The sequence below is a fragment of the Mytilus galloprovincialis genome, chromosome 1 (assembly GCF_965363235.1).
Source record: "Mytilus galloprovincialis chromosome 1, xbMytGall1.hap1.1, whole genome shotgun sequence".
Lineage (NCBI taxonomy): Eukaryota > Metazoa > Mollusca > Bivalvia > Mytilida > Mytilidae > Mytilus > Mytilus galloprovincialis.
Genome location: NC_134838.1, coordinates 20,076,441 through 20,089,591, shown reverse-complemented (window position 1 = coordinate 20,089,591; position 13,151 = coordinate 20,076,441). Strand labels below are relative to the sequence as shown.

At 31.3% G+C, this 13,151-nt stretch overlaps 1 protein-coding gene across 1 annotated transcript in view; it reads right to left on the bottom strand.

Annotated features, from left to right (window-relative positions):
• The window catches only part of LOC143068462 (VWFA and cache domain-containing protein 1-like), a 61,104-nt gene that overhangs the window by 39,463 nt on the left and 8,490 nt on the right, over nt 1–13,151 (bottom strand). The window contains exons 2-8 of the mRNA XM_076242557.1: nt 6,211–6,350; nt 5,154–5,216; nt 4,326–4,490; nt 3,238–3,446; nt 2,150–2,315; nt 1,513–1,741; nt 673–798 (exon numbers count right to left, since the gene is read on the bottom strand). Coding sequence (XP_076098672.1) covers nt 673–798; nt 1,513–1,741; nt 2,150–2,315; nt 3,238–3,446; nt 4,326–4,490; nt 5,154–5,216; nt 6,211–6,350 — 1,098 coding nt within the window. The remainder of the gene's footprint in view (nt 1–672; nt 799–1,512; nt 1,742–2,149; nt 2,316–3,237; nt 3,447–4,325; nt 4,491–5,153; nt 5,217–6,210; nt 6,351–13,151) is intronic.

The following is a 13,151-nucleotide window of genomic DNA, read 5'->3' as shown; positions in this document are numbered from 1 at the left end:
CACTTAAGTGTCTATTTCAGTTGAATCAACTAGTTTATGTGATAGATTTTAACTGATTTAGTCATTAAAAACGCTCCGATTCAAGCTTAAATATGAAAAATCATCAAATATGCCAAAGAACGTCACCTTTCAGATGGTTTTTGTCAAAAATGAAAGTGGCCGCATCCGTGTTTATCCTCAACCTTTAAATATGTTGTGTATTATCACCAAATACAACCTACATTTCAATATCAAGAATGAACACACATGCGGCCACTTTCATTTAAGTCTAAAATTCAACTAAAATGCTAAATTGTGAAGATTTCAGTAATTTAGAATGACTTAATGAACCCAGTACCCGATTTGTTTGCACTGTATTGTCAAACACAGCCTATATTTATGTAGCAGAGGCATTCTACTTTCCAATAAATAAGTAAAAGTTTACATTTCAACAATTTTTTAAAACTGCTATATTTTGGGGCCAAAAAGGGATCTTACTGGACCAACCCTCTACTAAATGACTGAACATCAGTAAATAGTTTATTTGTTAGACTTTGCAGATTGTGTGAATATCAAAACGATCGTTTCAAACTAAAGTTCATTCACAAGTTTTTCCTCAATTATTTAAAAAAATGTTTCCCCCGCATAAGGCTGAATATGTATTAATAAGCCTTGATATCAATAAATATATACCTTGTCCAATCAGGTAAGTAAATATAGAAATCTTATTTTGAAGTTTTGCATTTTCAGTGCTGATTACTTGTACAGGATCACTGCCAGCTGTTGATTTTCCGTCGGTGATGAAAAGAATTACTTGATCTAAAATATATAATGACATATCAATCTCAACTATATTTGACTCAACCATATAGTTCAATTATGTCAGTTATTCTCATTTACCCATACATTCTCATAACGTGTGGTAAGTTTTGTAATTGGTTGTATTTTATACATGTTAAAAGAGATTTACTCTTCTTAATCCTTAGACCCTGACTCAGAAAATTTACATATTGTATGTATTATTAAAATATTTTTTCGTCGTAAATATGCATGAAATATTTGCCATTGGACGTTTAGCAACTAACAAATGACCAACAATCAATTATTTTGCTCTGCCGTTACACTATTGTATCCAGTTATGTGAAAACACACGCCTTCAAAGCTGTTCAACCCGCCTCTTTTATTTATGTATCTCTGCCAAGTCTAAAGCATGTAGGTAAGTGGTTGTCGCTGGTTGATGTATGCGAATTTGTTATTCGTAAATTGTATTCTTATGAATTAGCCTTAGTTTTTTTCAATTGAATTTCATATTGTTATGTAGAGGCCCTTTAAAGCGGACTATAGAGTGTGGAATTTTTTCTCATGTTAAAGGCCTTATGGTTGCCTGTCATTGCTTACATTCATCTCATTTGAACTTTGAAAGTAAATTAGAAGGTCTAAAATACTAGACCACTCTGGACTTGACTGCAATTATTATGCACTTATGTACAATTTCGTTGACTTAATTTTTCTTGAACTTGTTTGAAACGTTACCTCTATTTTGAACTTTAATAACTTCATCTGAGGAATTGAAAAAATTAAACGCAGCAACTAAAGCCTTTTGAAAGTTGGAAACTGCATTTCCAGTGTCTATGGAAAAGACATAATCCTTAAGCTTGTCTGTATTTTCCTTTGTAGCGAATGACAGCTCACTTTGATAACATGAATGATATGAATTTCCGAAAGGCGAGAATGCATCTTGGTTAAAAGTTACCAGTCCAACCTGTGAACAGATATACAATACAATACATGTAGAATGTAGTGATTACTGGTGAAATATAATCATTTGAAAAAGCCCAATATTTAAAGAATACAAAATGTCAAACGTTAACATTTGTAAGTCTTGTATGTTTTATTAAATGTTGGGTAATAAATATGTTACGGAGTTAAACGTCCATTTTCAATGAACTAGTATACAATTTTTAGGAGCCAGCTGAAGCCCGCCTACTGCTGCAGGACTTTTTTGCTTTGTTGAAGCCTGATTGGTGGCCTTCTACTCTTTGGTCGGGTAGCTGTCTCTTTGACACATTCAACGTTTACATTCTCAAATACATTCTTGTCGATTTGTTTCATGAATGACAGTACTATGATTTTAAATGTCTGTCGTTCATGATCATAAATTACAACTTACCCTATCATTAGGCTTTAGTGTTTGAATGACATTATTTGCCGCTTCTTTAGCAATGACAATTTTTGTTTTTGGTGTGACTGCAGATGATTGTCTCATTGACGCACTTGTATCAATTACAACAACGACATCTTTATCCGAAGGAGAAGCTGTTGAAGCATATGGAGTCCTGAAAAAAGGAAATATTGATGCATTGAATATATTATTGACTTGTAAATGATATATACTCTATATGCTGGAATGTTGCTTCATAGAAATGTACAGTTTAAAATTGTCGTAATTTCTAGATTGAAACCGACCCTTACTGTCATTTTTTAGATGTAAGTCAAGATATAATATAAAAAAGAAGATGTGGTATGATTGCCAATGAGACAATTCTCCACAAGAGACCAAAATGACACAGAAATTAACAAGTATAGGTCACTGTACGGCCTTCAACAATGAGCACAACCCATACCGCATAGTCAGCTATAAAAGGCCCCGACATGACAATGTAAAACATTTGAAACGAGAAAACTAACGGCCTTATTTATATAAAAATATTAACATAAGGCAGTTTGAATAGTTACTTGTTTTAACTTCACATTCAGTTTGATAAAAACGCTCAATATAGTTATCAAACTTTACATTATCTAATGACGGAATATCATCTTTAAAGCGGAATATGAAACTAAGGGATTGTTGTGTAGCATTATTTAGTTCATTCTTAGGAACTCCCGTATAATGTACCTCCTTAGAATAAATGAGTATTTGCGAAAGAAGAGGTGCACACCTGGTCCTTATTTGAATGCCGATTTTTTTAAAAGACATCCTTTAAACGTAGCAAATACGCTACTTACTGTTTATAGATCATATATATCCACTAAATTTTATCTGATATTATAAGCGCTTTTGTTATGATCCTGGATTTGACACGTAACTATATAAACATTGGAAAGGGATTGGAAGACTTTGTTTTTTATGCGAATCACCGCAAAAAAATAGTGTTAGTGAACAAAAGGGCCGTTTGTATATCTCCCAATTTAAGATGATTAATCAATATTATAGAAGAACAAGTGCAGCAATGCAAGGTATTTCAAAAATACTCTCACGTAAATCTTGGATCAAAGTTCTGACAGTTATCCAACTTCGTAGCAGGGTATAGAACAAATACACCCTCTCTCGTACTGTAATGCTGCCACAATACATTCTTGTTATCTTGGTAAGCCTTCTTCATTATATCTTTTATCAAATCGGTCGGATAATTTAGGTTATCTGTTTTGATTGGGGAAGTGGTTACACATGCTCGACTAAAGTCTACCTGAAAGAAATGATAGTTATCAAAGGTACCAGACTTATAAATTGATACGCCAGACGCGCGTTTCGTCTCCATAAGACTAGTCAGTGACACTCAGATCGAAATAGTTCGAAAATATGAAATATATAAACTCATACCTGCTTACCTCTGAAACTGGAAACAAGAAGGGATATCTCTTACCGCAGCTATGACAGCTGCGGGGGAAATTTAACCCGAACGAAATTTCAAATTAAATATATGGCCTTTTAAATAATGCATCTATAAAACACCAATAAGAGTTTATAAACATTATTTCTTTTATTCGTGGTTATAATCTATACAAGGGTTATTTTGTTTCCTTTTTTCAATACCTTCTAGTCTCATATTTCTTAGCATATCAGATTTTTATTTTGCTGTGAGTCACACACTAAGCATAAGTTAAAACGTTTTACAGAATACCAGAAGCAAACCAAAACTTCATTGAACATAACCTGCAAAATGAAGATTTATTGTCAATGTACTTGGTTATAGAAATTGAAAAATATTTAATCCAATCTACTTAATGTTTGTTCTATCTCTGAATTTATACACTGTCGCTTGGTCTAAACAAAGACCTCTATCTAATTTTACAGACCAATTATCAATTGTAACATTTTGAATGAAGGTGAATTTACATAGCTGGTTATGCATGTGTAGCCGACGACGATAACCATATCAACGTACCAAGTCCCAGTCCTTTTGGATTAATGGATCCATGGAATTCCCTCAATTGTCCTAATATATTTTCGTAATTTGAACATCGGAAAACTACAGTCGCCCTCGTTTTATAAAATGTGATCAAATATATATTTATTAACAGATTTTTTTTTATTTTTCTGAATATAGTTATTCTTTTTGTCTTACCTTTTTCTGAAATTCTAGTGCGTACGTTAGTTGGTTGTCCGATAAATCACAACAGTTTGGAAGATTCGTTGAAGAACTGTCTTGATTAACTGACACTATTTTTGCTTTCACGCTATCTAAAACCTTATTCAAGTTGGTCAATGCAGTATTTAAATTGGTTTGTATCTAAAACAGAGAAAATGATCCGTATGAATGTGTGTAATGCATCACATAGTTTTTTGAACAAGACATACTTTTACAAATACTCTCCTTAAAAGTTATGTTGAGTATAGAATTATAAGTATATGTTAACTAGGAATAGCATTGATAAAGATTATACACCAAACATTATCTTTTTGATCAGTGTTGTCTAATTGTTGTTCTTTTGATAATGTTTCAAACTTCAACTGCAATAAAAATAACCGAAAAAAGTTTGCGTTGTGTTTTATAAACTTTTGTTTATTTTTCGTTGTTTCTGGTAATATGCGATGGTATTATAAGTTTGTCTTATACTAATGTGTTCGAATGTTTATTTGTGTCTTCCAACTTTAAAACTGATGTTGAAGTACTTATTTTCTCATTCTAATTGTGTCTTTTTGAACATATTTAGTACTTCTTTGTTATCCGGATGCCAAATTGTTATTGGAATGTTTAGAAATAAGAAATACACAAGCATATTTGAAACGAAGTCCCTCATAAATATGTGAAAGCAATTTATTTTATATTTGGGATCCACACAACATACATATGATCACTTATCCAAATGCCAAATTATAATTCTCAGAAATCAGAAATACATTTGATTTACTTTATATTTGGGATCCACACAACTTATTCGTTATAACTTACTCTTTGTAATGTTTCATTTCCAGTGCCTGGTATTTGTACGTAAGGAATTTTATCAAATTCTTCCTACATAAAAAAAAACCAAAACATTTATTTAGTAATTAGTTTCTGACAGACATCAACATTGTCCCTCAGCTGGAAGAAAAAATACATAAATGTTGAAATCCGCGGTGTTGACACGATTTTAAAACAGATTGCAACTGTAAAAAGGAACATGTCGTTAAGGGCATATTAGTTCTGAATTATTGCGCATTCGCAAGTCAACAATGAATACGTAGGCGGATCTACGGGTGGACCCGGATTGGGGCGGGCTCGCCCCCTTCTTATGGGAAAAATTGGGTTGATTATATCTAAGGAAGCACTGAATCATGACTGGAGTGGGCCCCTTATAATCTTTTGAATCGTTCCATTACAGTTATACATTGTTCGAGAATTATTGAAAATACACAAAAATAAACACACGCATATGAAAAGTCATAACAATTTAAATCTCAAAGTAACTATTTAATCTTTTAACACGGACATAAACACACGCATATGAAAAGTCATAACAATTTAAATCTCAAAGTAACTATTTAATCTTTTAACACGGACCAAAACTTAAACCTCATAATTAGAGACCAGCCATATGTAGTATAATTGAATACTAACTTTAATAAACAACGCTAACTACTATTTGTTTTATTAAGATTTCTTCGCAAAAAACGCTGATGTTACTATAACATTGCACTTCTGAACATTACACGCATATGAACCTGAACAAGTACTACTCTCTCTTTACGTATGATCAAAAGATAGACATGGCAAAATCAGTAAAATATGTCCCTATATCGACGACGATTATTTTTAATTACAAAATAGAAATTTAAACCATAAGTTTATGCTGAAAAACGGATTGTTTTTTTTTTTATCATATATAAAGATAAGATATTATAACATGACACACATTATAGGACAACTTTTATCATGTATGATGATCATTCATAACAATTACAAGCAGAAAATAAAATGTTATAACAATTACTTAGTCAGACATTCATAGAGTTTAATAAATTATTACCTGCAAATAATCCACACCAATGCCCTTTTTTATCTTTTGCAATTCTTCGGCTAACAAATTTCCATCTATACTATCAACAGCTGACACAGAAGTAAGTGGTCCAACAAGTATTGTTAGTATAAGTAAACTTTTCATCATCTCTATAAAAAAAAGAAGATATGGTATGTTTGCCAATGAGACAACTATAGGTCACCGTACGGCCTTCAACAAAGAACAAAACCCATACCGCATAGTCAGCTATAAAAGGCCCCGAAATGACAACGTAAATCAATTCAAAAGAGAAAACTAGCGGCCTTATTTATGTAAAAAAGACTTTGTGTTAACTTTGTTTTAAAACTTTAATTCCTCTACCTTAAATACAAAATATAGTTTGATTGTATAAATTGATTAAAAAAATTACCACTATCTCGTAGAATATATTGCAAATGTAAATAAAACTACACTGCCTAAATGTACCCTATGGAACTGACTTAAAATAAATATAATATGGATATCACTGATTGTCTCAATTATTTTGAGTAATTCTGACTCGCACTCATACACTAGAATATTTGACCAAAGAGAAACACTTTTGTTCTCTAAATTTATTTAGCTTTCTATTGAAATTCAAACTCTTTTTGATACCGCTGAAAAGAACAACTCAGTACCTTTCAAATTTTTTTAAATGAGATCAAAAATACTGCCGAAAAGACGATTTGAAAAAATGTATATCTAACCTAAGATGATCGATCATAATAAATCTCTTGTTTAATACCAAATTTATGACCATTTTTTTTTAAGAGATGTCCTAAGTTACGATCACTTAGAAAACCCTTTTACGCATCGTTGTCAATATAATGGAATTTGATGCGACTGTCCTACAAGTGAGAGGTTTAACGAGCTATAAGACCAGGTTCAATTCACCATTTTCTACATAAGAAAATGCCTGGACCAATTGAGGAATAAGACAGTGGCTATTCATTCGTTTGATGTGTCTGAGTTCTGATTTTGCCATTTGATTATGTTCTTTCCGTTTTAAATTTTTCTTGGAGCTCAGTAATTTTGGGATTTTACTTTTTATGAATAAGACGTGTCGTAATATAATCATCAGACATGTCTTTGTCCTACGACAGCTTTGTGAATTTTTTTCATGATCTCAATTGCCTTTTTATATGGAAGGTATAGATTAACTTTATAATATTTGAAATAAACTGCATACATATCTAAAAATTACGCATGTGGTTTCGGCCTCTGAACTGTAAAGGGGCACTAGATACGAGATATATAAAAGTATGATATGTTTTTGTTAAAACATTAACGATAATGATATAGTGAAATAATAATACGCTTTTAGCAGCCAGTATTGTTCAATTTTGTCAAATAACCTGAGAAATATTGATGATGAATTAGTCACTTGCAAGTGCATAAATCGACCTCTTTGAATCCGTATTTACGTGAACTACAACTTAACCCCTTAATTAGAGATAAATAACGCATGCATGTGAAACAAGGGTAAATAATTTGATTGACTGATTCGATCCACTAAAAAATATTCTTATACAGATAAAAACGACAATAACACATATTTTTTTCAATCGATGGGACCATTGTGCCAATATGATAACTAATGCACTGATGAGTGGATGGTATGGTGGAATAATTGTGGTAATCGATGAAAAAATATATAGGACGAGGCGGCAGTAGGGTACATCTTCATAACTAACGTTTATATATAAATAAATTTTAAAAACTGATAATTATGATAATAAAACTTTGATAATATATTATCAATAGAAATATTAACAGCACCAATTATGTTCTCCTTACATGCCAACCAATCTTTTGAGTTGTTTTTTTAACATTAAATTTTTGTAAAGATAGATAATTTTTTTTTATGTAAATAAGACTGGGATAAGGAATAAAGAAAAATGTTGTGAATGTGTGAATATTATTTGTTCGTGACACCCGAATAACTGTATTATCTTTAAAAAGATTTAAATCTAAAAGAAAAACCAATGAATCGACATAGTTATATTTAGTGTAATTAACCTTTGTAAAATAAATAGAAATATACAACTCAAAACCTAAACAAGGAAGTTTTTAGTTAGAAGTTGGACAATTCCACGTTCAGAATATTGCCCTTTAAAAAAAGTACAGTTGTAAATAAACAAATATGTCGCTCTAGTTAGGAAGATTTGAAGTTTATTTCCTTCCAGAAAAATTATTTATCTTTCACCTGCAGAAATCACTCACTGAAAGTACAAAATACAAAGTGGAAATTATAGATACATATCTTACGAGCATAAAGGTGCGCTTGGATATGTTTGGAGTTTCAGCATGGGTATCCAAAATAACTCTTATTGTATTGATTGATTATTGGGAGACACAAAACTTGCCTGATAAAACCATGGGTCAAGGATTTCTAACACGGTTTAAGTTCCTGTCTATAGATTATCAGTCCTAACCACACTTTATACATAGATCGGTTTTAAAAGGTTACAGTTTTAAAATTCAATTTTAGGTTATTGGATAAAATCAACATTTATTTAAGTATTTTACAACAAAGTCTGTACACCGATTGATCGATTAAGTGTGAGTATGAAGGGTTTTGTTTGTAGTCCTCCATTTTCAAACTATGTAATTCTTATGTACCTGCTTAACTTAATTGAGGGATTTTTAATTCTACGTGTGTATTTTTTGATTATTTTTTGTTTTTTAATTATGTTGAAATATTGTTTCAATGGTTTGTAATAACTCTTTGAATATTCACATACTTAGTTTTGCTTTACTGATAAAATGTACTCTGTACTTAATGTTTTACCTAGACATAATGGATTGTTCTTCTCTAATCAGGATGAAAGCCAAAGATCGAGGTAAAATATTCATATGAAGAAGAAAAAAATTGACGATTGAGTAACGTAAAGCAACGTTTCTATACTGAAATACCAAATTAGTACGTTAACAATGAGACATCATAATTAAACAGTATATTCAAATGATTTAATTTTGATATCGTCCAAATATATCTATAATTTATAGATTCATATCAACTGTCAAATACTTTAAGATAGCCCGTTTTTATTGTATTGGCCTTTATATATTTTATTTTTAAAATTTATATAGTATATCCTTATAAAACAAAGGAATTATTTCAGATTTACACAATAATGAATTATTTATCACTTTACAAAACTTCGTGTAAAGTTTTTAGAATCACACCAACTTAATAACTGCTCTTAATTTGACTAACCGTAATGGGAATGATTGTACATCATAAACATAGAAAGATGTGGTATATGTGTCAATAACACAAATCTCAATCCAAGTCAAAATGTGAAAAAAATTAAAACATTATAGGTCAAAGTATGGTCTTAATACGGCTCAATCCGAACAGCAATATATAAAGGGCCCCTTAACATGACCAGTGTTAAAAATCCAAACGGGAAACAAAACGGTCTAATTTATATAAAAAAACACCTTTGAACCACATCAACAAACGACAACTACTGAACAACAGGTTCCTGACTTAAGAATGGTGCAAACAAAGGTAGCGTGTTTACAACTTTTTTTAACATTAAAAGACACACTATTAAATATCAAATGAAATTGCTTAAATCGAACAAAAAGAAATATGAACAAAAACAACTTGGCATACACGGAACGAAAAAGTACACACAAGCAAAAGATAAGGCACGATATGGAATTGACTCTTTGTTGAAGGCCGTACATTGGCATATTATGCTCTGAATAATAGTTGTCTCATTGGTAATCATTACGTATATTTTTAATAAACAGTGGTATAAAATTGTTGTCTTTATTTATTATATTTACTTATATAACTTATTTCTTGAAGCCTTTCTTTTGATGCTTAAAAAATTCGATTAGTTATAAAAAAGAAACACATTTTTTACAGATGATTCAAAATGAAGGATTGAATTTGTCTGTTTATCGTTTCAATATCACAAGGGAAACATATTCTACCATCAAACCTTGTGCAATACGATATTTATCAATTCTCGACAGTTGAATTTTAAATATCTAAAACTCTTGGCGAGCCTTCCGTTTTAAATTTGAATTTTTTACAGTCTCTAGTGGAAAAATATCGTATCATACTCGATACAGTGGTAGAATCTACATTTACATTTTACATCAATAACTTATTTTGTTTTAAAGACTCTGTTCCAACGTCGACACCAGGTGCACAATTAATAGTTGTTCTAGGTTTTGAAACAGTTTTATGAATTAATATCACATTGTTAAAAATAACATATGATACATTGTTACAATTTAAAGTATGTTAGAGGAGATGTAATAAGATAACATGAAGATAACCATCCATTAAAAACATACAAAAAATATGTGGAAAAGTACAGGTCGTCGTGCTTTCTCCATTATTTAACAAAGATGTTCGTGTTGCCTTACTTATTTTAAAACTATTTTTGAAGATGTAATCAATACAACTGTGAATGATTGACACATCACTGATGTAACTAGATAACATCGCATTCATTGAAGAACAATAAAATAAAAAAATCTATACTTTTGTCAAAATATTATTCAAAAAGATACATTTAAACGCTACAACTATTGAAAAGAATAATCTTCAATTGAATACTTGAAGGGAAGTTTATGTATAGGTGCTAAAAACAAAACTGGTTCAAGGTTACAATTCACATGTAATTTAAAACTTGCAACACAATAAAGATAATGGACTGATGATAACAGTCCAATTTGTTTCCTCTCATAACTTTTGTCACTTTAAAACTGTCTGTTTATTCCTCTTTCGATATATTATATATCATACTTTTTTGAAACGTAACAATTTTGCGATAGTTATATATGTATTGATCTACAAAAAAAAAAAAAAAAAGAGTTTCCAAAAATATTTCAGGATTTAATATTTTACTGTTTCAATATAAATTGGACCTGTAACAATGTTTGCCTCTACAGGATTAAGCTTTCCAAAAATTGAAGTTTTTCAGGAATCGCCTTGCCATTAAATCGGGAGGTTTGGCATGCCACAAAACCAGGTTCAACCAACCATTTTTATCTCAAAATGCCCTGTACCAAGTCAGGGAAATGGCAATTGTTATATTATAGTTCGTGTCTGTGTGTGTTACATTTTGATGTTGTGTTTCTGTTGTGTCGTAGTTCTCTTATATTCGAATTTAGTTTGTAACTCGGATTTGTTTTTTCTCTATAGATTTATGAATTTCGAACTGCGGTATACTACTGTTGCCTTTATGTATCCTATATTTTGAAACAGTAGGGATGATCTGCTGGAATAGAAAACCGTTTTAAAAATTAATAAGTATACCAAAATGTTTATATGCTTTTTAAACGTTTTAAACTTGATGTTCTATTTAAATTCACAGAAATCCCACAATAATCATTATACGAATTTTTCGGGCGAAATATGCTATTACCGTTTTCTTATTTATTTAAATGGGCATTAGGTATAAAAAATATTTATTGAAAGTGAAATAGTGAAGAATTCATTCGATTTAAGCAGCCAATTTGGTTCAAATTTGTCAAAATATGCATAGAAACGTCGCTAATGAATAATTCACATACAAGTAAATAATTCGACTTCATGGAATCCGTATTCACGTAACTTTCAATTTAACTCCTAAGCTAGAGACTGAATACGCACGAATAAGGGACATGTAGTTGTCAAAAGAAGCAAAGAGGGGCGAAAAATACCAGAGGGACAGTCAAACTCATAGATTGAAAATAAACTGACAAGACCATGTATAAACAATAAAAAGACAAACAGACAGATAAATGTACAGAAGACACAACATAAAGACTATGCAACACGAACCCCACCAAAAACTGGGGGTGGTATCATGTGCTCCGAAAGGGTGGGCAGATCCTGCTCCACATGTTACATCCGTCGTGTTGTTATGTTATTACAAATCCGGTAAATAGTCTTATTCAGTAGGTCACATTCGTGATAAAGGGAGGGGTATTGTAGTTACGACATAAGGAACATATCCGATGTCATCTGTGAAACGATTATTCCATAACTTTAACCAACTCGTCATGGCGTCCGTCAAGTGTTTACATTGATAGTTGAATATGGGTAAACCATTTGATTGACTGATTCGATCAGCAACTAGTTCTAATACAGGTAAAAACGATGATAAACATATGTTTTCGTCCTATAAGAATAAATCAACAGACCTAGAAAAGCTCAAATACACGGGTTCGCTATCTAACTAAGCGATATACATATTAGCTGGCATCCATTGGTTGCAGTGTGTTTTAAATCAAATATTATAATTTGAGTAAAATCGATGGGCACATATTTGACAGATAGTAGAGTAACGCAGCATTTTTATAAGTACTAGAACACATCCGTGATACCGCGGGTTCTTGACTGAATTAAAGTATATAACTATGCGTAAACCTTATTTTAGTATTGGTATTGTCATCTGATAAAGTCATGCCGATTATAAGATGTACAGTTTTCTCTGATTTCAAAATCTTTCTGTTTGAACCCGTCGACCCAGAACTTATCAATTATTGGTAATATTAATTATTTAGAAAACAAAAGGGCCTGGAATGGAGTAATTTTTAACCAACATAATTGTCCTATATGAGTTATAAATAAAGTTGAACTCTTTGATTCTCTGTTTTACGTAATTCCGGCTTACAAATTGAAAACTGTACCTATACGCCTAAAGTGCAGATTTTAGTACTGATTAAAATACTACAATAGGGAACAATGTGACAATGATTGAATTTAGCAGTGTCAACCCTGTGATTATGACCCGTGTATATAGCAAAATCCTAAATACACCGTTTGGTGGTGCGCCTGACAGATGTGGAACGTACAGGTAAGGTAATATGAAACAGGTGAATATACTATTGGTACCGGTATCGGATTCGACCCGGAACTTGTTAATTATTGGCAATATTAGTTATGTGGAAAACAAAAGGGTCTGGAGTGGTGTAAA